The following is a 27052-nucleotide window of genomic DNA, read 5'->3' as shown; positions in this document are numbered from 1 at the left end:
GTAACCACAGTATTCAGTCCATACACATTTCATTTTTTTTATTTAGTCTTTATTTAATCAGTCAGTCTTATTATTATTCAGATCTCATTTTCAAGAGAGACCTGAGAACAAAAAACAATCCCAGAACACAATTATCAAAACAAAAACTGCACAATAACACAATACAAGCAACTGAGAAAAAACAGTCACAAGAATCATAAAAAAACATCAGATAATAAAGTTGTATAATCTCCAGGGGAAATGTAAGACTCTAGTTTGAAGGCAGGTTGCAGTTTGTTCCGCTTAAATTGTGCCTAGTATTGATCAGGAACAATTGTGTTCTTTATGTATATTGTAAACAGGGACGGACCAAGGATCGACCCCTGTGGCATCCCACTGACTGAGAACCATGAGCAGCAACAGTCTGAGTTCTGCCTGTGAGGTAAGACTGAAAACACTTCAGCGTGGCTTCATCGAGACTGTAGTTTGTGGAGCAGGATTTTATGATCAATGGGCCTCATTCACCAATATCTTCTTAAGTATTTTCTTAAATTCTTTCTTAAGTTGTTCTTAAGAAAGCCCTTAAGAAAAACTCTTAAAGAATTGTGCACACCTGTGTTCTTAGATCGATGAATGCCAATCTCTCAATTGAAAGTGTGTGACATTTGTGTGTGCCAGTTGGCCCTAATTGGGCCAACTGGCACACACAAATGTCCATATAAGGGCATGAGACTGAAGGGTCGTGTGAAGACACAGACAGAAGTCACAAAGAGATACCGTAAGGGAAAGTTGAGAAAATCTAAAGACAGAGCACCAGAATCAAAACGCAAAAGGAACTTTAGTAGTTCTGAAGTGGAGAAACTGCTGAGGAGGTGAGCCGCAAAAAAGCGGTTAAGTGTGAATGTAGCTTTCATTTATTTTAAAAGACCATAATGCTTTGTAAAACAACAAAATTTTTTTTTTTTTTTAAATGTTATAAATGTGAAAAATATTGTATTAATTTAAATAATATAATATTATATAACTGTAGAACAGAAGAAAATGCAATAAGCACTTATTTTGCTCAAACATGTCAGCACTCAAATGTGTGTAAGAGAACTCTTGAGTGTGTGCAGATTCAGTTCTGGGAACAAATCCCAATAAGAAAACATTGATCAATGTCAGAATCTTTGTAAAACGTGCATAAATGGGTTTTAAGAAGAAATTTCTTCTTAAGAGTGGTTGGTGAATGAGGCCCATTGTTATCAAATGTCCTTGAGAGGTCAATGAAGAGGGCAGCATAAAATGTATTTTTTTGTTATTAAGGTAGAGGAGACAAGGTTATCAATGAGTGAACCTGCAGCTGGTATCGTGCTGTGACCCAGGTGAAAACCAGCCTGCTGTGGCTGTATATGTTTAGTGGGCCAATAAAGGGCTTAGCTAAGAAAGGCTAAGAAAGTTTAGATATTGGACAGTAGTTGTTGAGATCAGAGACAAGAGTACTAATGAGGCGCTTTTCCACAAAGCTGGAATCATGCCTGTTAAAAAAAGCCAGGTCTCAAGTTATTAGCTAAATGTGAACAGATTACTCATGTAAGTCAAAACGATTTAAGTTCAATAAATAGGATCATTTCCAGACCAGATACACAGCTGATAAAGTCATTTTGACTTGTTAACAGGATGTAACGGGTGCCCCTTATTTATCTGTGGGGAAATGCTTCTGAACAGGAAGCTTACAGGGAGCTCCAAGCACGAGTGACTCTTCTTGCAGAGCTGCAACACACACTCACACACGCACATGCGCGCACACACACACACACACGCCAACACACTCACACATTTCAGTAGGCGTAAAGCTGAGACTGAAACTTACGCTGAAAACCCCAAACAGTACAACTGCAATTAATCAGCTACAAGCTATGCAAACACAGGTACCCATACGTTCCCAAACACACACACACACACAGAAGTCTTTGTGTTGCTGCTGTGAAGATCTTAATCTTCAATCCTAAACTTATCTCTATGCCCTATTAGCTCTAGAAAAGTGGCACAATTTCCTCATTTTAAAAGACCTGTAAATAGTTTTTTACGTTGATCTTCACAAGCGCAGAAACACAAGGACACACACAACAAAAACACTAACTCTGTAATACATTCATGCTTGTCATTGTCTATTTCACACAGACACACACCCAACTAGAAACTGGATTTATGCAAATGAGCTGAGAAAAAAAATGTCCGCGAGAGAAGAGAGGAAGGTGTGAGAGATAGAGGGAGGGAGGATCGATAGCAGGCTGAGAAACAGAAACAGGAAGGCGTGTGTGTGTGGTGTGTGAGTGTGTGTGTGTGTGTGTGTGACAGCAGCTGAACTAAACGCAAGTCAGACAGACAAAGAGAGAGCGAAGTCTTTTCTCAGCAGCTCATGTCTATGAGAGTTCTTTAGTTTTGTTGCCTGTAGATGTAAATGTTTCTGAGTGTGTGAGTGTGTGTGTGTGTGTGTGAGAGAGAGAGAGAGACAGTATGTGTGTGTGACATGCCTGAGGAGGAATAGTAGTAATCTAAACATCAAAATGGACTTCCAACACAGGGCAGCTCTGGATATCTCCACCAGGAACCCTCAGGACGATTTTGAGATCCTGCTGAGAGTCGGAGGAGGAACTTATGGAGAAGTCTACAAGGTGAGAGCGATCAGCTGCTGCTTTTACTCTCAGTCTGCTCTCGTACTGCTGCTGAATGTCACTGATCGCTGATCTATGTGTCACTTTAGATCAGAAAGTCATTGAGCTTGTAACAAATCAAAAAATTGTATTTTTCGTGAACATTTTACAATCAAACACAAATTTAAAGCTGTTCACCAGATTAAATTCATTAGTATGAGGCAGATGTTTGCCGCAGTGGCTGTGGGCATCTTTTCATCTTCAGAACAAGTCAAGCGTGTCTTACTTTTGCCTTCTGTACAAGTTGCTCACTCGTGTCACTTCAAAGTTTAACATACAGTAGTATATGATTGGATATTTGGTTTCTCAGGGCTGAATATGTGCTGGTGTGCTCCTCGGGAATCTCTTGAGTTTAGATGGAACTACGGATTTGATTGATTTTATTTCAGTGGTTCTTTGCAATCACAACCTCAGTGCAGGCTCCAGCCCTACTGGAGGAAGTGGTTTTTACAAAAAGTGAAAGTATTCTTCTCAGTAGCAGATAGCTTTTTCGAGAATATTACTCCAACTGAAAGAGAAGACGGACTGAACGCTGCTGCGGATGCTGTGTTGTAGATCCACGGGAGATGATTTGATCAGTTAAGACCTGAAGTTCTAAGCGAAACAAAGCTTTGAATGACAGTGATGTCCGTATGGTGATTCCGCTTCAGTGTGGCGTCAAACACACTGAGCTTTCTTCACATTTGATCTAACCTGACTCATGACCTTGACTGGGTGACCACCCTTCCACACTGTCTCCCTGCTCCTTGTCTGGGATTTTATTTGTATTCTGGTTGATGTTTCCTCTTTTGTGATTTTTGTTTGTTAAAGTCTCTCTTGAAGAAGAGATTTCAACATAAGTGAAAAGTCAGACTTTGAGCTGCTGTGTCTTTGACTGAGAACTGGCTTCATAACAAGGTCACTGAGGTCTGAGGTTTATATAGTATATCTTATTTTCTATACACACAAATAGACATTATGTAGTTTGTCTGCATGTTGGCGCCAAGAAACGTAATACAGCAAAAACCTTGGTTGTGTTATTGCTTTTATGTAGAATTCAGAAGAAATATTTTATTCAGGGTTAGGTTCAGGTTCAAACTTGCGTTAATTGTTATTTCCACACAAATGCTTGGCATGCATACAGGGAAGTGAACTGTTGTTCCTCATGGACTCCAGCGCGACATAGAACAGACATACAAACACCACATACTCTTACAAGCAAGAGTGAGGACTCTGACATCAGCAGCAACGACCTGGATGGAAACAGGGTCCAGTGTATTTTTATTTTCTTGTTGGTGACATTTCAGCAAATCTGTTCATCTCCAGAAGTTCTTTGCGGCTGCAGCTGAATTTCGCTGCATGAAAGATTTTTTATTCAAACCAACGAAAGAATTCAAATGTTTGGTCCAATATATACTATTTGAAATATTTCATAATATAAAAGTATGCATCATATACATATAGAATATACAATATATATATATATGAAAAATATTTGATTCTAATTTTTTTTGTTGCCATCTACCATCATAGAACCTGCCCCCCCATTGCTGAGCAACAACATCATTTGCACAGTTCAAGATGAAGCGTAAGGTGGTAAAAAGTGAATATTAAATATGAAGGACGTAATTTTACATAACAGGGACAAGTTATGGAACAGGACTCACTCTCGTCTTTATATATTGCTCTGTGTTCAAAGGATCAGTTCACCCACATCATAAAGGAACATATTGTCCTACTTACCATTAGTGGTATCTAATCATGCAGATAATTTTGGTTTTAACTGCTGAGGTTTTGAGGTATCTGCCTCTGAAACTTTTGCTCCCACTCCAACACAGAGAAAGTAGAAGTGGCATTTTGTTTGTAGTTTTCCAAACATAGAAAAAGTGCGTTTGAAAACTCTAGAGAAACTTGCCTTTCCAGAGCCAGTGTCTCTGTCACTCTGGGAAATTCACAGACCTTACTGACATCTGTTTTCATCATAGCAAGATATAGACAGCAATATATCATCCGATTTTTAAAAGGCAAAGAAATCCACAGGATCTGATAGTTTGACATCGGATCTCTATAAAATACTCGAGACTGAATTCCCTTTCTTTTTGTCTTGTTACTCCGTAAGGAAGATGTAGATTCTCTGCAAAAAAAAGACTCAGCAAGAGAATAGTGGTGCCTCCCCTAACAGCACTGCAGACAAAACAACAGCTTAACTTGGATTTTACAAAGTTGTTGCCAGAAAAATGCGTCAAACAAAAATTCAGAATGTGTCATCCTGTCAGTGTGGTTGTGATTATAACAGGGTTTCTCAACCTGCTTTTATGGCCGCAAATAGTCAAGACGACAGCAGTGACAGAATTATGAAGTCGTCATGTGAATTTGATTAGGTTATACTTTTGTATTATACTATATGTTCAAGAGCACGATATATTTAATATTTTCCTTTTTAAATACATGTCAGAGAAGTAACTCTGTGTCGATATTGGAGATTTTCTTCACTCTGTCCGCTACAAGCAGGCTGAGAAACAGTAGAGTAGTCTCCACAATAAATTGAATCGTCAATCTGAATTGTGGTGTTAGTTTGTCTGTGCCATTAAGGGGAGCAAGGATGATAAACTGAATTTGTGACCTGTCATGTAGGTGAGCAGTATTCTCAGGATTCTCTGGTACTTTCCACAAAGCTACTCACACCTCAAACAATCATGTATGGAAAAGCTAAGTAAGTTGTTACAATCATAGCTCACCTAAAGAGGTACAGTCATTAAAAGTGGACTGTTTCTCTCTTTTCTACTGACTGTTTCTGACTATGAATAACTCTGCTGTCACCTGCTCTGCTGCTGTTGTTGAGTGTCAGTCACTGACCAGCACAGATGTGTTCACAGAACAGTCGTTAAGAGACGTGAAAAAGAAACGGCCACGGTAAGGAGAGTTGGTGCAGTGCCAAACCAACCTGCCAGAACTTCTCATTTAATAGAAATGAAAGGTTCATTTGGCACTTTCAGGAGGATCCATCTCCGCCCCTCACCCGGGTCGTGAGAAAGTTGTTTGTCAAAACCTGTTTCCTACATATTACGTCCATGTGCAACTCATTTGATTTACTGTGGCATTCGAGACTGTGGGGGTCAGGGTGGATGAATGGACATGCAAAGCACTCGACTCGCGTCTCCTCTCACATTTCACGTTAGCTTTGACACATTCAGGCAACAAACCTTTTCAGTAGTCGCGCTTTTTTCGTCTTTCCTCAACCTCAACCCTGTGATTTTATTTGCCGAGACAGAAACCTAAAACCTTCATCATGCTTTGGGTTGAAGGAGTTGACATTGTGGGAGAAACAGATTACATAAGGTTAATCATGGTGCACCGTGGTGTACTGTGGTACTAAAAAACAGTCATTTAACACAGCCTCTGTTGGCCATATTGGACATCTTTAGCGCTTTACTAACAGTAGCTGAGAATATCTGAATGTTTTTGTGATTTGATGTCAGCTGTTAGCCAGTCATAGCGTAGGGACAGGCTGGACAGGCTCAGTGCACCACTGTGATGTAGCATGGTGATAACCAAGACGTAAACATTGAGCAGTGGTAGTGTCATGGTACAGCAGCGTAACGGTCACCATTGCACTGCCTTTGCAGTCAGTGCAGTTTTGCAGTGGTGTTGGTGTCATTGTACATAGGGAAATAGTTACTGTTTTATCTGATTAATACCATCGAAAATTATGTTTATTTTTTATTTCAAATGTAAAGTCATACAGATTATCTAACATTCAATCTCCTGTAGAATCACCAACAGGTCCGAATATCACCTGGCACAATAAATGTTATTTTATTTTAGTTTATTTATGGTGTCTGTTTTGTAGACTAGTTGTTTTGTATTTATGGTAATTTGGGTAATAAAATTTGATCTATTCTCTAGAAAGTTACTTTGAAATCTCCAGACTGAGATGCAGTAGTTCAGCAGTGATGCAACTTAAATTGAATGATCTGGGTCCTAATACAGTGTTTTCCTCTAGTAACTGAAAAAATCATTTTTGTCAGAGTGAGGATTAGCCATCAGGTCATTGCTGTGTATTTTTAATAACCTTTAATTGATCAGGTAATCTCACGGAGATCAAGTTCCCCTTTCCATATCACCTCAAAAACACCTGTATAGATTTTTAATACTCTAAGAATATATCCTACTGTAGACTTACAGCAAAAATACTCTCCTCTGCTATCTGTGCCTCTCTCCTTCATTCTCCACTGTCCCTCCATGATGTCTCCAGATGTTTTGGCTGGACAATTCAAAATGTTTCGAGCTTGACTTCAAAACTGACTGCAAAAATATAAGAATAAAACTTTAATAGTAGCTTTGGTCTTTGGTTTGGGTCATTTATCTTGAAGTGAGTGTTTGCTGACAACTTTGGGGAACATCAAGCTTCACAGAGTCAAGCTGTTCTGTCAAATAACATGCTAATCTAGCTACTGTGCTCAGACTGCTCTGCTGTGAAATACAGTCAACTGTAAATGTAACTGATGCAAAGCAGGTTGGCTGTAGAGTGAGCACACTTCCTCTAAACAGGTCAGTAGACCCCGCTGTGCTGTTCTGCAGAGAGCTATAGAGATTTGCATAGTTGGTCTTCCTACACACACACAGACACACACACACACACACACACACACACACACACTTATGATCAAACCTACACATGCATGCACTTTAGTATGTGTTCGGCTACGTGTTGCGGTAAGAAAGAAAAAGAAGAAAGTAGATCTTTTATTTTTGTGTGTCTGTGTGTGTCTTTCTCTGTGTGTGTGATGACCAGTATTCATACCAATATATTGTATCCGTATCATTATATCGTAGAAGAAGGGTCAGAGGAATCAAAATAACCTCACAGCACTGTAGCGTTTATCCACTCTCTTTCTCTTTTTGAAGGATCAGTAAAAGGAGTGGACACACACAGATGAGACATGGGATGAGTCAGATTTGTGTTGTACAGCTGTATGGCCACATTTTTATTTTCTTCTGTATAGTTTATGTTCAGGTGGTTTTTTGTCCTAAAACATAAGATACGAGTCTCTTGGATTCTGATGTTAATGTTGTTCTCACTGTTCATGTCAACTACTCAGTATCCAAAATTGGATATAAAATGCATCACGTTCTGTGTCTGAGAAGTTGTTTTTGTTTTTATAGAGCTTCTATATCAAGTGTCTAAATCATGCCAAAACTGTCACGAATTAAATATGAGTAAAATACTGGAGTGTCGTATCAGCCAGCAACACAGAGCAAAACAGACAATTATGCTGTATAGGCTGTACGGTAAAGGGCGGTTTTTTCCCTTAACTAAGTCAAACTGCAGTGAACATCCTGCTTTGAAGAGAGCTTCAGATCATTTTATATAAAAGCAACAAAAATCACACAAAAGTTACTAAATTAGGAAGGAAACCGAGAAATTGTAAATGAACTATTATATAAACTACTGGATACATCAAGTGGTTCATGGTGACATTTATTTTAATTTAGACAGGGTTCAGTGTCATCATTGGTGGCATGCACCCAAACAGCATTTCTACCTGCTGATACGTCAATCTTCCTTTATTAACTCCACCATTGTGTTGCAAATAGTACCTTGTTTTACTTGTTGGACAACATCAGGCAGCTGATGTGCAACAACCAATTGCTACACCTCAAAGTATGTGCATTTTTTTCTATATATAATATTATATATATATATATATATATATATATATATAATATATATATATAAGTCAAGTTGAATTGAGTCCACTTCACTTATTTCATCAAAATAGATTTATCACATCCAGAGAAGAGAAATACCTAATTGTGTTTTGATATGAGGAAGTATTTATTTTCCTAAATAAGTCATAAACCCATCTATATAAATGCTCTAAATGCTAAATTCATCAAAAACACAAACTAAGCAAACTATTGTATGTTTGTATGTGTGGGCAGTATGCAGATAACAATCAATAGTTTGTATAAGGTTGTGGTGATTAAATCTTTAGTCACGTCTACATCCCACTGACATCAAGTGTGTGATCAACTCACTGCAGCTGGGTGCCATTTTCATTTTCCTAAAGCCATGCTAGTGGCATTAGAGGCTGTACTTATGCCAGTGTAGTACTAAACACAGAATACAGCTGAGGTTGGTGGAAATGTCAGTATTTGGTCTTAATCCAAAGTACTGCACAAATTGTCTGTAGAGTTTCTCAGTCACCCAGGACATGGTGTCTCTACAGGCTTTACAAAGGGGACTGAACTTGCTTGATCTGAAAGGCTTCTTCAGTGGAAGAGAAGAAAACAACAACAAACAGAACAACATTTCTTATGTTGCTGGAGTATCTAAATCCCTGTGCACTTCAAGCCCAGTAACACGCTGAGGCAGGAGCTTGTCCACCAATAAGCACAAAACACCTAGGCACAAGCAAAGCAATTCAGTGTACACAGTTAAATGCAACAGAAAAAGCACACACTTGAACATTGGGGAATCAAAACAAACACATGGCACAACGCAGAGCCCACTCCTCAGGTCAGGGCTCAGCAGTCCACGCACATCTAAAGGACAAGGGAAACTCATTTGAGGACACCAATGTACACATTTTGGCAAGAGAGTAAAAGAATGTCAAACTGGGACGTCAATCATGAAACACAGGAGGTAATCTACGTGAGTGCTCCGGTGGCTCACGCACCACTTAGGCTCAGTCCTTACTGCAGCAGCTTTAATGACTCACATGATGATCACAACTCACCTCAACAACCCGCAAGGTGTTAAATTTCCAGGGCTCCCCACTGCCCAGCTGTGACTGAAGAGGCAATCTGTCTCATAGTTGTTGAGATTTGTCACTAAACAATAAAAATGTCATCCTGCTGGTAGTGCAAGAGGAAAACTCTGGAGGTCACCGAGGTCAGTAGGATTCATGCTCTGGGGACCATGAATATCTTTATAAAATTTCATGGAACTCCCTCCAGTATTTGTTGAGACGCAGCACAGTGGTGTTGTGGGTAGCACCTCCTCGCCTCACAGCAAGAAGGTTCTGGGTTGTGTGGAGTTTGCATGTTCTTCCTGTGCCTGCGTGGGTTCTCTCCACGTACTCCGGCTTCCTCCCACAGTCCAAAGACATGCACATAAGGTTAACTGGCGACTCTAAAGTGCCCATAGGTGGGAATGAGAGTGTGAATGCTTGTGTGGCTCTATATGTCAGCCCTGCGATAGACTGGCGATAGACTGTCCAGGGTGTACCCCACCCTCGCCCAATGTCAGCAGGCTCCAGCCCTCCCACGACCCTATAAGGATAAGCAGTACAGATAATGGATGGATTTGTTGAGACATTTTAGTTTGGACCAAAGTGGTGATCTTACTCAAATGTCTGTAATCAGGTGTTGTTTGTGTTTAAAGGTTAAATTGTGTTAAGTGATGAATAAATGCGATTTCTTCTCAGGTGTCACACAACTACAATATATGACCCTGAACACATCGTTGTCGATGGAGTATCTTTAGGTTTCATTCAACACCACTCGCGTAGTTTCAGAAACGTATGGCTGTCGTTGCAAATCATTCTTTTATTTTTCAAAGATCTCACTTGTGAGAATTTTCTGTTGATTAAATGGGACTTTTTCATCATGTACTTGTAATCTTATTTAACGTCCTCCACATCTTCTATATTCACGTACCACCATCGGGTTATTTGTTTGGGTTTCTTCTTCTTTTTTGATAATAGAATGTGAGTCAAAGGGTTTAGACAAACAGGATACCTCTGAAAGTCATTTTAGGGATTTTTGTGCATGTTGTGTTCTCACATGTAACTGCACTACATTTATTTTCTCGCTTTTGTTGGATCCCCCACATATGAATCAGAGAATCATGACCCACAGAAGCCATGTGTTCTTGATCAAATTACTCACCATAGCATACTCTGTAAGACATGAACATCCGCTATTTGTCAGATGTATAGTGGAAGTTGAATCTGACTTTCCTCGATGTACTGCACTCCAACTTTGTAGTGAATATAAACACAAACATTCAGCGTAATTTCTTCAGAAATACTATCTGGTGTTTGCATTTTCATATCAGGAGGTCACTTCCTGTTTACAGTTTCATTTGATGATGGTCAAAAAGTATCACTCTTTAGTCATGTTTTTGCCGTCTTGGGAGTTTAAAAAGAAGCCTTGTCAGTTATGCTAATTTTGACTCATTAGCTGCTGAGTCAAAATTTCTTCCCTTCCTATCTCTACATTTCAAATATAAATGTCTGCTTTTATTGATGTTTGATTTTTCTTTCACGGCTGTACACCCAGTTTAAGATATGGGTAACAGTTATATAAAATATGTGTAACAGTTCTTGGGAGCAAAGTTTGGGAATTGACTCAGAGTTGACTAAACTGCAACTCTGCATCTGACCATGTCAGGATCTTCATCTCCTAAAAAGCCTGACTCTCCTTATCTGATGTGGCTTGTGCTACTAAGCTGCAGTTGGTGCTGCAGTTCAACATGGTGCAACTCTAGTTTCAGGACTGTAGCCTCACAGAAGCTGTGGGCCGCACCTGGTGTGTGTGTGCAACCTCAGAAACAAAATGAAGAAGTGAGATGAATGAGCAGCGGACTACATACAAAATCTGCCTGCTTAGCTGAGTTAACTGTGTCAAGTTTCTGCTTAAACAGTGTGGTTTTGTGTGTGTCTGTCAGTGTGTGTTTTACACTGAAATGTGCTTGAATTTTGTTTGGTGTTAATTTATCTTTAACCCAAAAAAGAGGAAGTGGGATCATTTACAGTGCAGAGAAAATCAAACTAAATGCAGCCGAATACCAGCCTCTAACTGGCGTGTGTGTGTGAGACAGTGTGCTTTAATACAAAGGACTAATCCAGTGTTGGGAGTTGGTGTATTTGCTCAGTTACCCACAGTCTAATGAGATGATAAATGATCAATTTAATATCTGTGTATTCCTATTCCTCCTAAATCTATGAGCAAATCATTGATTGGATGTGCCTGACCCTCCTTTAGCTAAATACAGACAAAACAGAATTGTCTTTAGTGCAAAAGAAGAAGAATCAGTCAGTGCTCATTTTGACTCTGGCAAGTAAGAAACGTTTGTGTTATCATGGAGTCAGAGCTAAAAACTTTCTTATGCACATCAAATCAAAAGTAAGTCTGCATACTATCATCTTATATTATTCCAAGAATCAGAGGATTCATATGAAAAATATGAAACTTTTTATCTTCCAGCAGGTTAGACTGCCATGATGTTTGTTTTCTGAGGTGTCAATTGAATTCTTCAGTTCATTCAGAACAAAGACAAGGAAAAGTAAATATATCACACCAATTCACAGGTCACTACACTGGCTTCTAGTGTGTCAAATGATAAAATGCAAAGTGCAGCTGCTTGTCTATAAACCCCTCAGAGGTTTAGGACCAAAATACATCATCTACCATTTGGACACCCTCTGCCTGTCAGATTATAGCAGACTCTGAACACAGTTCAAACTAAACACCGAGAAGCAGCCTGCAGTCACTTTCTACCACAGAGCTTGAGCAAACCTCCAGAACATACCTCTAATTACCTTTAATCCACTATGTTGTTCTCTACCACTCTTGACTGAACCCTGAGCACTTCCTTGTAATGATAACCTATGACCCCATCTATAACCTCTTTGTTTTTATCTGTTTCCTTTTTAAGAGGCTTATTTCAATTTGTGTTTTCATGTTTCATATTATATTTCCTATTTGATTTCTTATATTGCATATGTAAATAATGCATGAATAACCTGTGTATATGAAATGAGCTATACTAAAAAACTTTACTTAGTAGACTGACTGTAAACAGGATGAAAAGCTACTCTCCAAAAAGTGAAATATAAATGTAGTGGAATAGAGGTATAAAGAGAGAGAGTGAGAGAGAGGAGATGTCATGCAGCACAGGCCAGTGGGTTGGACTCAAACCCATGGCCGCTGTGGTTAGGATTAAGTTCATGTGGTATGTGCTCTACAAGGTGAGCCACCGAGGCGCCCCAGGTTGAAGTATTGTTTAATGGAAATATTGGAAGTACTTTAAATTGTACTTAAGGACAGGTTAAACATGTTATTGAGGCACCTCTGTATGAAACACATAGAGGTGAAATAGATTTTTCTCATCTCTATCAGTAAGACAACAAGATGGAATTTTGCAAAATATATTCCTGTAAAAACAGGAATAAAAAAGCTGGTAGTAAGGATGGTCGGTTATATGTTACGGGTTCAGCCTAGTTTTGAGGGCAAGGATTAGAATTAGGTTCAGATGTTGGGGTTATGGTCAGATTTATATTAGGGTTATAGATTAAAGTTGGGTTTAATTCAGGGTTGTGTGTATGGGTTTATTGGTATATATCATGGTTGTAGAAATGTGTGAACAATATAAACCACTTTGCATTGTGTCTGTTGGTATTATTAAACTAGCTGGATTAGTTTTTGTTTTTTTATCCAACAATTCTGAAATAGGCCAAAGAGGACAAAACACAACAGTCTTTAAAGGAGCTATTTGTTAGTTTTGCTATTGATTCATTAGCACTAACAGCTGTTTACTACTAGTCAAGAAGAAACTTTGTGAATTCAGCATCAAACTTCACTCCTTAATTTACTATGAACTGTCTCCAGTGGTATAAAGCAACATCAGTGTTGACGCTCGTTTTGCTCCTATCACTTTCTTCTGATGAAGTCAGCATGCTAACCAGATAGTGGCGGATAAAACAAATAGCTCCTTTAAAGCGAATGCATTATGATGGGATTTCCTGTGTGGACCATTATGATGTCTCAGTTATCAGTCCCTTACCCCGTGACCTTTCATGTCAACAGGTCAAATCTCAGTGATTTATAGTTAGAGGAAGTAAGCAGGGTCCACTTCTTCATTTCCATTCATCTTCTTTCTTGTTTCTGTTGAGGTGGATTGTAAGCGTGATTAAACCTACTGGTTTCCAGTGGCTTTAGCAACGAATCCAAGTATTATGATGTTAGTTATTATCTTGTCTGTATGTACCATCACAGAGGTCAATGAAAGGAAAGACCCCTACTTATAGTGATCAGAGGAAACTAGTGAATACACTCTTCAAGATGGAAATGTTGTTGTGGATTGGCCGCAACTTCCGCTGTGACGTTAAACTCGTGTGTGTGTTTGGTTGTTTACTGATGATTTGTTGGGTGTCTTTCCTCTCAGTGACCTCTGTCATGTCACATACTGACACACACACACACACACACAGACTCTTTCAAATGAATGGAGTTTCCATTGTCATTGTTGCTGTCATTATACTTGCCTTTCAACCACTAACTGCTTTTGTTTGTCTCTACTGTACTTCACATGTGAGTACAGACATGATATGACTAGACAGGTTCTACTGCTTCCCAGAAGATATTTACCTTCTATGAAACTTGTGTATGTCTCAATTTTAACCAGAAGTGTTGTGTAATCATATCCAACAAGATACTGTACAGGTTCATGTAATCTGAAGTCCTGTGCAGTTTACAGCCTCCACTGATCACACAGAGAACACCGTGCTGTCTCGAGCTGTGCAAAACTCTCATGCACGGTGGAGGGATTACAGTGTGCAAGACAAATTAGGCATGCCATGGTAAACAAATCTACATAATCTAACAGCGTGAAAGAGTCACTTTCAGAACTAAACCTAGAGAACATTAACACCTTGCTTCTTAGTCGCTTTTATTTGTGTTTAATTCATTTCTCTGTGTTTTCAGCCAGCACATACAGGAGCTACGTAAACTGTGACTCTCATGGTGCACATACAAGCTCACAGAGGTCAAGTATATGTAAAGAACTGTAATGGCGAGAACACACTGCCTGACACTGACGTCGTGTGTTCCAGGTGTAAGGTATTCAAAGTAAACAAGTGTCTGGTTGTGGAGACTAGACCTGGAGGAGGAATTACTGTAATTTTCTCTGCTGACTAGAGACGCGACTCTGATGGGATACTCCGTGTCTGCTGGATGTGTTAGTGGGTAACTAAATCAAAAATCAAATCAGGTTCAAATTCAGGCAAGTAAAGCAACTTTGGTGAGGCTCAAAGTTAAAAGATCAGTTCATCTAAATCACAAAAAACCCTTATCTTTCATTCAGGCCCAGACCGGCTGTTGGGTGCACGCTGAGAATTTTTACGGTTTTTGAAAAGGTGTTAAAAAATACAAAATGAAATGCTTTAAATCAATGCAAAAAAAACAGCCAGCAATTGCTATTATTCTGATCTGTGGATCATCAGCAGCCCCTGCTTGCTTTAACCTGTTGGTATGATTTCTGCTGTCATCAAACCTGGAGCGCACGTGGCCGAGCAGTGTGGAGAAAAAATGGACAGAGACAAAGAGAGAACAAGAGAAACAGAAAAAGACATAGCTGAGAGCGAGCACATTGAAAAGAGAAGATAACTGAAGGAAAGTGCTGAAATTACACATTTGTTCATGAGCAAGGGATGTGGTTAGTGTTAGAAAACATATTAGCAGGGCAACTCTCAATCAGCATGTCATAATATTACGAATACACTCCTGGAGCTCAGTCTTAAAAAAACTTGTAAATGACAGGAGGTGGAAGTACCTCCAGTTACTCAGAGCTACCAGATCTTCATGATCAACACAAGTTCGCTCAGAGCTGAGAAATTACCAGGTGTAGAGCCAACACTCTAAAAGTATGAATATTTATTCCTGTAGTCTTAATTATGGAGGAGCAATTGACTAACTCTTGAGACTGAAGACACACACACAAGCAAAAGCTATGATACTATGATGAAACAACAAAGAGAAAAGTTTTTCTCAACAAAGCAGTTACACTATACATGGTCTGTTGTGACTCCGTGTAGGTTGCCCTGGGCTGATGTTAGATTCCTGGCCTGAATTATTATGCCAGTCGGGCCCTGTTTTTATGTTTAGGTTGAGTTTTAGTTAGTATCTGGATCTCAGCAGTCCAACATCTCTATTCAGGAAAAATAAGTCTGGATTAATTTCAAAGGGACTTCTTCAGTTGAAAGTAGTTCCAAAGAACAAAAGAAGTTAGTGTCTTGTCCTGAATAATAGGGACATTGCTTTTGGGAAGACACATTCCTGTTGAGTTTTTAAATTTGTTAAAGCTGTTAACAAACCACAGACCAAATTTTATTCACTTCCACTATATTGGGACCATGACGGTACTCTCAGAGACTTATTTTAATACCTCAGCATGTAAAATCAAAACTATCTGACAGTACAAGGGGGACATGAGAACATTTTTTTTTGTGTGTGATGCTGTTTGTGAAATGGCAGCGTTAGGCTTTGGCTTTGGTTAAATAAGGAAAGTGAAATAAAAATGTCTCTCATAAAGGGTCTGTTGTTTATGACCACCCTCCACTGTGACCACAACACCCTGACTTTCCACTGTGCCATTTCTAAGTCAAATCAAAGGCCCGACTTTTGGTTGAGCAACAGAACACCACCAGCATTAAAACATCTCCACCCATGAAGTGTCAGCTTCCATTACAGTTCATTCGACGGTGGTTTTAATTTTCTGACAAAATGAATGTAATGCTTTGACAGTGGCGGCGGCCACTGCCTGCTGTCTGGTCGTGTCTTTAAAAAGTTCTCTTTTCCTTTGGGGAAAGTGTATTTGTCATTTAATTTGTATCTTAAGAATCCTTCTTTTAAGATGAGTGTGAAGGACACGTGTAAGTGTAAATATTATATACATTATCTAGTAGTTTATGCTTTGATCGTAGTCCTAACCCTGGATGGTGTTGAGGTTTCAACCCTCCCGTCACTCTGCCTGACAGTGACTTTTTACCATATTTGGTGCTTTGGACAAAAGTGCCCATCAAATATCCATGAGTCTTGTTTTTAAAACTCCCTCTCTGAGGCAGTGGAGTTTCCATTGTCACTGTAAACTACCTGGTCTGCCCTCATCGAAAGAGTAGACTTATGACTATTCTATTTCAGGAGGGAGAAAATGTGAATGGGTGTTTCCTTTTAAGAGGTGGGTGGGCCGTCATATCTCAGACTGGAGGCCTGTATGTGTGAAGTCTTCACCCCTCACTGAAGAGCCTTTCTACCCAATGAAAAGAGGAGCTTATTGTTAATTGTCTACCTGCAGATTAACATTGCTTCTTTCTTGTTTTGTTGATCTTTGTTGATTAGTGCTGTGGTGTTTCCTTGATGACCACCTGTCGGTCAGACAGTGTGGGTGGGGACTTTGACGTCTTTTAACTTTGATTTTCTGCTAATGAAGTCTGAATTTCTTTAGTTAGCAGCCATTATCGTTGTTGTTGAGCCATTCTGCCTCTTGCTGCTCAAGCTAATTTAGAAATCCTCCATAAAGTGGGAGTAGGATTAATTAACCAGTGTTAGAATAAGCCACATCAGTCTCTGGCTGAGAGAATGAACATGAGCAATGAACACACAAATGAACCAAGAAAATGAACCAATCAGTCACCAAGATGATGAACAATAAAGCATGAGGTGCCCCCAGCCAAGCTGCAATCTCTCTAAAGCTGAATCTTGTAAATAATACCTGATGGGGTAAAGTACCCTGACTTACAACATTAGAACGGATCATTTTAACGGTGGCGTATTTTGATATTTGGCAGCACCTTTTATGTGTGTGATGTGAAATGTCTCTCTCAGCTCTATACTGTAGCACGAATCCTTATAAGGATAACAGAGTGCAGTGCAGAACATACTATCAACTTGGACCCATTTAGAAAATCTTTATAAGGAAGTTATCTTTTTTGTGGTTTCTGTTTATAAATAACGTGGATAAGCAAAGAAATATGTCACCACACTCTGGTATCACACCTTAAAGGTCAGCATGTGCGTGTATGTTTGCCTTCTTGTGTGCATGAATACTGTAATGCTGTGATGTGCATGTGAATGCTGTAAGTGTGTGTGTGCATGCGTGTGTCTGAGCGTGAGCTTCCGTACATGTATTTCTGTGTCCTTGATGTCACAGTGGTGAGGAGGGCTGTTTGTTGCACTCCACTGATCTGGACAGCAAACATGCAAATGAAGCTCTGCTGGCACACAGACAAAAACACAACTCAAATACACCACACTTACAATGTAGTACTGTCATCAAATGACTAACAGCTGCAGTGTGAAAATGTTAAGCTGTTTTTTTCTGTTCTTGTGTTTTCAGGCACGTAACAAGCAGAACGGAGAGCTGGCAGCCATCAAGGTCATCAAGATGGAGCCAGGTGAAAGTTTCTCTTTTCATTTGATTTCATCAGGAAATAGCACAACCCATGTTCATCTTTGCATTTCCTTTGGCCACATCTCTAATCTGTCAGTGTTCTACATTATATAATTATAATATTTCTGCAACGTCAGAGGCTAAAATGTTAAGACAAGGCGCTGAGAAACAGACCTGTAGGTCAAATGTAAGAAGCATGCTGCTTATGGCAAGTGCATAGTCTCAGCTTCATCTGATGAAAGTCCCTAAACTTGTTTTAAGGCAACACAATTACCACCCTTTACTCATTATGATTCCATTACAGGAGGTTTTAACAAAACATTACACCGCAGTAAGCGCTAAAAGGCAGAGCTAGGCACACACACAGTGAGAAAGAGAGAGAGTCATTATTTCCCACAGTGGCACAGCAACAAAAATCATACAACTCAAAGCTATGACACCCAGCTCATTCACATCTGTTTTAAATTCTGGTTGCAGACTTATTCATGCAAGAAACGGAAACATAACTCATTTCCTTAACCTTTTAATCCCCACTGACCTGCCTATGGGCCGGGCAGTACAAACACGTGTGAGATGTCAATGTTTCCAACGTTTCAAATATGTCAGGCCTAGTTTTGAAGAACTTAATAGGAAAAGGGTCTTATAGTATGTGCTTCTTGTTTCGGGTATATTTATTTGTATTTACAGGAAAGCAGCACATAACACAACAGCTGAGTGAGAAGTGCATATATCAGTATCTATGGTTACAGATGTTTAGGTTGGTGGACATATCACAGCTCATCTGTGCATTGATATACGCTCCTTATTAAAGCCCACAGGTGTGAGTGTGACTTCATGCAGAAAGACACTTGGTGATGACGTTCTAGAGGAACTGGATCAGTTTGATAGCAGGTTTTGAGACTCCTGGATTGAGATGTTTCACATTTCAGAAGCTTTTTCCCTTTTCCTGCTATAAAACTTGAATTTTTGCTTCCTTTAGCCTCATAAATAATCTGAAAAGATTAGCAAGAAAAGTCAGCATTGATGACAACCTCAACAACAACCGTAGTCACAAACTAGCTTATCACTGACAATCAAAACCAGTGATCATCTATCTTATTTCTGTGAGCTTTTCAGAGGGTTTAGTCTGATGTTTGCATTTCTGCAGAGAAAATGTTTTTCCAAGATCGCCCAGCTTGCATCATTTTCTAGCTTAGTCAGTTTAATGGATATGCCTCTTACACACATGCACACACACAGACACTGTAACTGTGCAGGAATAAGTAATTATGCTGAAAACAGGCACTGGTTTTGATCTATGTATATGTTAACTGGTATACGTATAATGACTGACTATACATGTGTTCATATTTGATGTGATGATGATAATAAACATGCATCTTCTGTCTCTGTCTGGTTCTACAGAGGATGATTTTTCTATCATCCAGCAGGAGATCGTCATCGTGAAGAGCTGCAAACATCCCAACATAGTGGCATATTATGGCAGCTACATACGGTAAGCTGTCTGTTCCTGTGTTTACTCTCACTCTCTAATTAATCATAGATACAGCAGATAACAAATAACTTTCCCTCTTCTATCTGCAGAGCTAATAAACTGTGGATCTGTATGGAGTTCTGTGGAGGAGGCTCCCTCCAGGATATCTACCATGGTGAGGGAGTGTGTCTGTATGTGTGTGTGGCTAATATTTGAACCTGGCGTGAAGAAACTGCCTTTATGAGTTTATGGTTGTATTAATCTGAACAGTTGTATCTGTTTATTTCTTTGATGAAGCAAGAATGCTTAGAGTACTTGTAACACATCTTAACACGTCTTAAACAGCACAAGCAAAAAGAAAACTCAATGAAAATTGTTGAAACCAAAACAACATGTAACTGAGAAGAAATGAAATCACAAAGCTGCAAACATCCTGGAAAGCTCAGAATTGTGTGTTGATAAGGGATTAAGGGGGAATTAAATATTAAATTTATGACCAATTAACCATAATAAATATAATATCTACAGTGTGCTAAAAAAACAAAAAAAACAATGAGCATATGAGTATTTTGCATTATGTTGAGATTAAAGCTTCCCCAGAAATTCCCCTCCTACTCCTGCCAGCTGGTTTTCACCTGCTCACTCAAAGACGGAGGGACTACTGAGAGTGACTGAGGTCAGGAGATAGTTGAGCCAGCCTCATTCTAAAACTTTAAGAAAAAAGATGTAATAGTATTACTGTTACAGTATTTTGGGGTTTTTCCTCCTCCCTTACTGTCTCCTGCAGAGACAGGAGATCAGTGCTAAAGATGTTGATGCAGACAGATGAAACATTTCAGTCACCACTGTAGAGACACAGGGCACTGAGACACTGGTACACACAGTTTTACAAGTAATTTAGTAACTAATTGTGCAAATGACATTTATTCCAAGACAGTACAGGTGCCATAAGGTTTGTTTTCAGATCCAGATAATGGTTCGGATAATTTGGTTAAACTTGACCTGAAGTTAGCATTAACTGTGGAGTCGTTTGTAAAGTGGCCTGTCGTGTTCTCCCCTTTGAACCACGGCTGAAAAATCTAAACATTTTGCTTTAAGTCAACTTTTTTTCTCTTTGTTCTTCTAATATGTATTTTTGTTTAAAATTTTGTTTAAATTTTAAAAGTTACTATGACTGATTTACAAATGAAAAAAAATCAATTGTGCAAACAACTCTGGAGTCTTTTTGAAGCTGAGACACCAGTCATAAACTGTTCCAGTCCACAGTTCTGATATGCAAAATTAACTAAAGAAAATTACTGTTGTAATGAACCTTGATCATTTAATCTGCTTTCTTCTTTCTCTTGTACAAGCTGTAAATGCTGTTTCTCCATTAAATTATTATTTATATTTAACAAATTGTGTTTTACAGTGACTGGTCCTCTGTCTGAGTCACAGATAGCGTACATCTGCAGGGAGATGCTACAGGTAATTGCATATTAATTATTCATTTAGGTTTTCTTAATAATAATGTAAAACACCTTACTGTTGATAATGATGTTCTATAGGCACAAAACCAATTTATTCTTCATTTTCCCTTGCTGAAGATCTTTTAATGTGTGAAATGAATATGTTTTTATTTTGGTGAGACACACATCTGTCACGTTTATGATGTTCACTGTGTGTGTGTGTGACCAGGGCCTGGATTACCTGCATGCACAGAAGAAAATCCACAGAGACATCAAGGTCAGCATGTCTTTTATTCTTCAAGTTTGTTTGCTTGCATCTTGCATTTTATTTGTGGTAAAGCACAAGAATCTACAAAAGATTAAACGTTCAGATTGCTGTTGGAAAAACTGGGTCACTGCAACAACAAAGAGTAAGATGTAAATAAGAGCATGGCAAACAAAGTGCTGAAGATTAGGGTTTGACTTGTTTGTATTCATGAAGAATAACAGTAAAATAATGTGTATGTTTTTTTTATTGAAACATCTGATAGACAATATGTTGTGTCTCAGACTTTCAACCCTATATATTTATGATGAAAAAGTAGTTTATAAAATGAGACGGTAAATGTTTACATTGAAATCTGGGATAAAAAAAAGATTGAATCTTACTGGAGATGCAACAGAAAATTAGCAAATTATATGGAGAGCCTGTTTACAGAGAGTTTACACTAGTTAGTTATCTGAGTTTTTGTAACATTTCACTTACCTTTGTTGAATATCTGAATCCTCAAATAATGTTCAACAATGTACTATATACAAATATTCAGCCAACGAGTAAACCATTAAATGGTGAGAGTGAGGGAAACAGTTGAATTGTTGAGTCTCAACCAATAACCTTTAGATATGTTACACATGTGTGAACTCTGTAGGCAGACTATAACAAATAAAGTGTTACCACTTATCAAAAGAAAACACACTACAACAATAAATAAAGTTCGTCCAGTGAACCAGAGTTAGCAGATTTTATTTCCATCTTGTGTGGGTTCAGGTAAAGATCAGTGAGTGGGTAAAGGAGAGTCTTGTTATAATAAGAAGTGTCTGTGGTTGTGTCTGTGTTCATGTTTATCTTGCTCTCTCTTGCTTCTAGGGTGCCAACATCCTCCTCAATGATCAGGGCGAGGTCAAGCTGGGTACGTGGATGTTTGCACTGTTGTGCACTGTACCAATGTGGTTAAGATGAGTCACTCGCTGCAAGAGTTACGGCTCAATTAAAACATCTCTGCTGTCTTGTTGAAACATAGCTGATTTGTACCTTATTGAAGGACTCAATGTGTGTGTTGGGAATTTATCTTGTGGTAGTCTGAGTCCAACAGTTCAAAACATTGTTTCATTTACAAGCAACTATCGATGTTTCAGCTTCCCATGAATACACCATGTTAATCCAAGCAGGATCAAAGAACACTGATGGACCTATTTGAATTTTTCCTCATACATTAGAAACACAAACATTTTCAAAATTCAAAAAACTAAAGATCTTTTTTCAAAAAGTTGGGTTTATGCACTGAAGACAAGTTTTAGCACATGTTGCCTTTGTAGCAGTTTGCAGTAACTCTGTAATAAATGTTTGTCAAATAAAAAAGTACAAATTTATTTGATTGATCTTTGATTGTAAGATTATTACAAAGGCTCACTCTAGATTTGCAGAAACCTGTCTTCCTGATTTGCAGACCTTCACATATGACAGGTGTTGAATGGATGGCTGTTGTTTTTTCACACTATTATTTATTTCCTCTGTTGTGTAGCTGACTTTGGGATCTCAGCTCAGATCACAGCCACTCTGGCCCGGCGGATGTCCTTCATTGGGACGCCATATTGGTAAGGTCAAAACCAAGAGACCACTCTCTCTGCAGCTTTGAGTTTTCTCCTGTAAACACCCGACGCTGAACATTTAGGGACAAAATAACTGCAGGTGGCTGATGGGAGCAAATTGATATGAACTCTTTTACCACATTATATATGCATATCATGTGTCCTGCATGATGCCATTACTTTTCAAGCAGCTCTGTAGCTAGTGCAAACATTTGTGCAATTATATTCAAAATATGTCACATATAGTTCAACATGATGAGCCATTTCCTGCTTGTCTGGCAAACAGTGAGCAACATTTAAAAGGTATATTCTAACCATGATCATTTAGAATAATCTTTTGTTGTTTTCACAGAGCTGTAATCTAGGATCAGAGCAGCTGCGTCTTTGACAAAAGTGATAGTATAACTACTGATCTGTTCTGCTTGGTTGTGTTTTCTATGATGTGTAAATCAATGCTGTTCCCCTCCCGCCCTCAGGATGGCACCAGAGGTGGCAGCAGTGGAGATAAAAGGCGGTTACAATGAATTATGTGACATCTGGTCTGTGGGCATCACAGCTATAGAGATGGCAGAGCTACAGCCACCAATGTTTGACGTCCATCCGCTGCGGTAAATACACACTGAACCCCATAAGCATGTGTTCACCTCTCCACATACACACAGATATCGGTCAAAAATAACCATGGTCATTATCAACTATGACCACTTACCACAAATGACTTAAGTTCATTCTTGTTTTTAGGGCATTACAGAAATATTAGTTTACTACACCATGAAGCTGTTGTCTAGCAACAGCTAAAAGCAGTAAATGTTCTGCTGTGAGTATTATGGTTATTCAAACCGTTACTTCTAATATTGTAATATCCCATTTAATTCTAATATAAATGACCAATAAAACCTGGGCCCTGTTGGAGTTCACCTACACCCGCCAGCCCCCACCCTTTGCAGACCCTCTGAATTATTTACATTAAAGGGTCAGTTCAATGACAAAATATGTCATATTTTCTCACTTACCTCTGGTTTTACTTGTCCAAGTTTTGAGATAACATTTCTGAGATTTCTGCTGCCACCCAGGTACAGTGGAAATTAATTTTTAAAAAAAGTTTAATTTGTGCTGCTGATAGTGATGGAAAATTAAGCATAAAATTTCAACACCTCTTTCTAGAAAGGGTCCCAGTTATTCTGGATAATGAGCAGTTTTCAGACGAACAATTTCATCAGTAGAAAGTAGTTCCACAAAAAATGCTAAAATTAATGTTCATAACAGTAAACATTGTTCAGTTCAAATCTGGCAGATGATAAGAAGAGGCCAGCACCACTTTGTGTTAACTGTCTGCGTCTTTGTTGTTTACTGCTCCCTTGGACAGACCTGCACATATTGATTGATTGCATTTTTGCCATAAAAGACCCATGAAGAAATCTATTCTGCCTTGACCCCTGTCACAATCACGCACACACCAAAAATGCATGACAGATCTTCTCAAACTGTCTGGAAACATATTCACATGCTACACACAAAAAACTTGTGTTTCCCCATGCGTGTGGACACATGCATCCAAAGTCCTGTAATTAAACACATTCCCGCCCATGCTGATTGGTTTTGTTATCTTTCAAAGAAAACAAACAACAATTTTTTCCACCACCCACACGTCCGGCAAACGGATGTTCATGCACGCTATCGCCCAGTCACACAAACACCTTCCTCACTCTGCCAAATGAAACACACTATAGTTATGGTCCAGCCCACAAACTATATCAGTCATAGGACTGACCAGGCCTGTGCAGATATGTATGTGACATCATGTACATAATTTAACACATGCAGATTCTTGTTGATTGTGGTCAACTCTGTCATTTTCTGCAGCGTCCTGTTTCTCATGTCCAAGAGCGGCTACCAGCCTCCGAAACTGAAAGACAAGTCCAAATGGTAAATAAAAACTATTATTACTATTATAAAATATATTATATTTTTTCATTTAATCATGGGAGCTATTTTTTCCTACAGTATCAATCAGTCTGTTATGATCAGGTGCAGTTTTCTGGTCTTGTATATTTGTTTTCTCAGTGTATGTTACATAATAAGAGGAAATAAAAGCAAGCACACAAATACCTTCAACTGGTGTATCAATATGAACTGATAAAAAGGATCTAAATACAATCAGTTCTTTATGTCTGTATACTGTATGTATTTATGAAGAACTGTATGTAGATTTTTTTTTTTCTATTTATAAAATGCTGCCAACATATCTCCTGTCTGCAGGTCGTCCAATTTTTATAACTTTGTCAAGGCCATGTTGGTGAGGAACCCGAAGAAGAGACCCAGCGCCTCCAAGATGCTCTCAGTCAGTATTTCTCACAAAATCTTCTCTTTAAGTTTATATAGTGTCGTTTCTGCCTGGAGTTGACTGATCAGTTGAGCCAGAGAGACTGACAGACTGTGAATGTTTAAGAGAAGACAAGCTGTCAGTTGAAGGTCGTAACTACTGATTAAAGCTGATACATTCTCACATTATTTTGAAAATGTAGTAATGCTGATTTGTACGGGGCAGTTGGAAAGAGGGTATTACAGCTTAAAAGCTATTTTTTTATGATAACTTATCTAAAGACAATATGACAGGGTTTGCCCGTGGTGAGAATCTGCAGCTCCCCTTGACTTTAAGGAGCTTCATAGCCAAAGTTAGTGTTCCTCTGTAACTGCTGGATCTTTAAACGTCCCATGGAGTATAAAGGTAGATGCCCATGTGTTGTTTGATTATAAAGCAGGTCTAGGTTCTATAGTAATACTCTGAAAGTATCAAAGCCTCAGTCCACAGAGAAATGCACACAGCCTGTATTCAGAGACTGAGCCTTAAAACCAGCTGTAAGGACTTCTGGAACTTTGTGATGTCACAACAAGCAGTCACTGCTCTAAGCCCTGTCCCAAGCCCCGCCCACCTGGACACACCATTCAATCTTGCAAGATTTGGTTTCTCTGAGTGTTTACCTGAAATCGGCTCAGGGCCTCCTCTCTTCTGATTGGCTCATTGACCTGTTGTTACCAGAGCTCCAGGGAGAAGCCTGAGAGAGGAGATGTAGAACTACACTCAGATGGTTTTTGGTTCTTAAAACCACAAATATATCTTCTTATGGATCAACACTTCAAATACAACACTGGAAAAGTGTCAAATATAGGACTTTTAAATGAACAAGTCAAACAAGTTCACAAATTGTTTCTGCTGCCTCCATGTGGCCAAAAACTATTATTTACCGGACTGAGCTGGTGTTGACCACTGCACTGCTGTTAACAGTCTTCTTCCTCCAGTTACCTGCTGTTTCTGTTAATCTGTGCTCACTGTCTCTTCCTCCATTCTTTGTGTCCTGTGTCTCTTCTCCACCTCATCCCCTCTCTGCAGCACGCATTTTTGACCCAGCAGTGCTTGAACCAGGAGCTGACCCTGGACCTGCTGGAGAAGTTCTGCCACCCTGAGAAACTGAAGACCTGCCTGATGTCGGAGGACGAGGACATGGAGGTCTTAACCAGATTCTTATTCAAACTTTCTTTGATAAATTGAGATTAGACTCTCGGAAGATATGAGGAATCTGTTTATGTCATGATGAATTGCTGATTAGTAAAAAAAGATATTCAATCTATTATTTCAGTCTATTTTTTCCATTTTAAATAAATACATTTAAATAAATTAAATGGATTTTCCACTTTTGGTGGGTCTAATTTGATTTCACATTATAAATTAGCTGTAAAATACAATTTTCTAGCTGGTGGTGGGGTTAACCATAGGTTTTGTTGTTGATTTAAGGTGGCAATTCCAGGATCTTTAAGGAGGATCCAGTCAATCAACAAACACAACCGGGCAGAGAGGACAAACTCTGACATAAGCTGTAAGAAAACACACGCTGTCACTACAAGCCTTCATGATTTTTTATCATTTTGACACATTTTTTTCAAATATTCCCTGCCAGAAATATTTTCTTCATCTGCGGAGGAAAACATGCTTTAATTTGCTAAAGCAAAAATGCACTTCTGCAGCTTTCTGCACTTAACTTTTGGAAATATTACCTCACCAAAAGCACAATAAACATATGCAATATACAGTCTGTGTATACAGTACATTTGTTTCAGCCGTGTTGCTCACTATTTTTTAGATGATAAAAATGCAGGTGAAAGAATGCAAATTTATTCTGCCTTTGCTCTTATTTAAGTTTCTCTGGGTAAGACATTGTGGACAGTGGCTGAAATGTTATGACATTAATTATTAATGTGGAAAGTGTCAGTGTGTTATATTGTTTTACTTGTGTTTGCTCAGTGGAACAGATTTACACTCAGAGGCCTGTGAGGAAAGATTCGCCAAATGTAACGGTAAGCTTATGAGACATTTAATGATACATTTCATTATTTATACATTACATACTTACAAACAACTTACTATATATTTATATGTACATACAAACAAAAC

At 38.8% G+C, this 27052-nt stretch overlaps 1 protein-coding gene across 1 annotated transcript in view; it reads left to right on the top strand.

The window, feature by feature from the left end:
- Positions 1-2292: 2292 nt before the first annotated feature.
- The window catches only part of map4k1 (mitogen-activated protein kinase kinase kinase kinase 1), a 34028-nt gene continuing 9268 nt past the window's right edge, over positions 2293-27052 (top strand). The window contains exons 1-14 of the mRNA XM_023410309.2: positions 2293-2636; positions 17779-17836; positions 19237-19327; positions 19417-19481; positions 20718-20773; positions 20984-21031; positions 21881-21923; positions 22536-22608; positions 23079-23210; positions 24466-24528; positions 24862-24943; positions 25994-26110; positions 26396-26477; positions 26903-26955. Coding sequence (XP_023266077.1) covers positions 2529-2636; positions 17779-17836; positions 19237-19327; positions 19417-19481; positions 20718-20773; positions 20984-21031; positions 21881-21923; positions 22536-22608; positions 23079-23210; positions 24466-24528; positions 24862-24943; positions 25994-26110; positions 26396-26477; positions 26903-26955 — 1071 coding nt within the window. The 5' untranslated portion in view covers positions 2293-2528. The remainder of the gene's footprint in view (positions 2637-17778; positions 17837-19236; positions 19328-19416; positions 19482-20717; positions 20774-20983; positions 21032-21880; positions 21924-22535; positions 22609-23078; positions 23211-24465; positions 24529-24861; positions 24944-25993; positions 26111-26395; positions 26478-26902; positions 26956-27052) is intronic.

This window comes from Seriola lalandi, unplaced genomic scaffold (assembly GCF_002814215.2).
Source record: "Seriola lalandi dorsalis isolate HSWRI2012SDOR001 ecotype SW California unplaced genomic scaffold, Sedor1 jcf7180002054422, whole genome shotgun sequence".
NCBI lineage: Eukaryota > Metazoa > Chordata > Actinopteri > Carangiformes > Carangidae > Seriola > Seriola lalandi.
The sequence above is the reverse complement of the archived record's forward strand: the minus strand, read 5'-3'. Positions and strand labels throughout refer to the sequence as shown.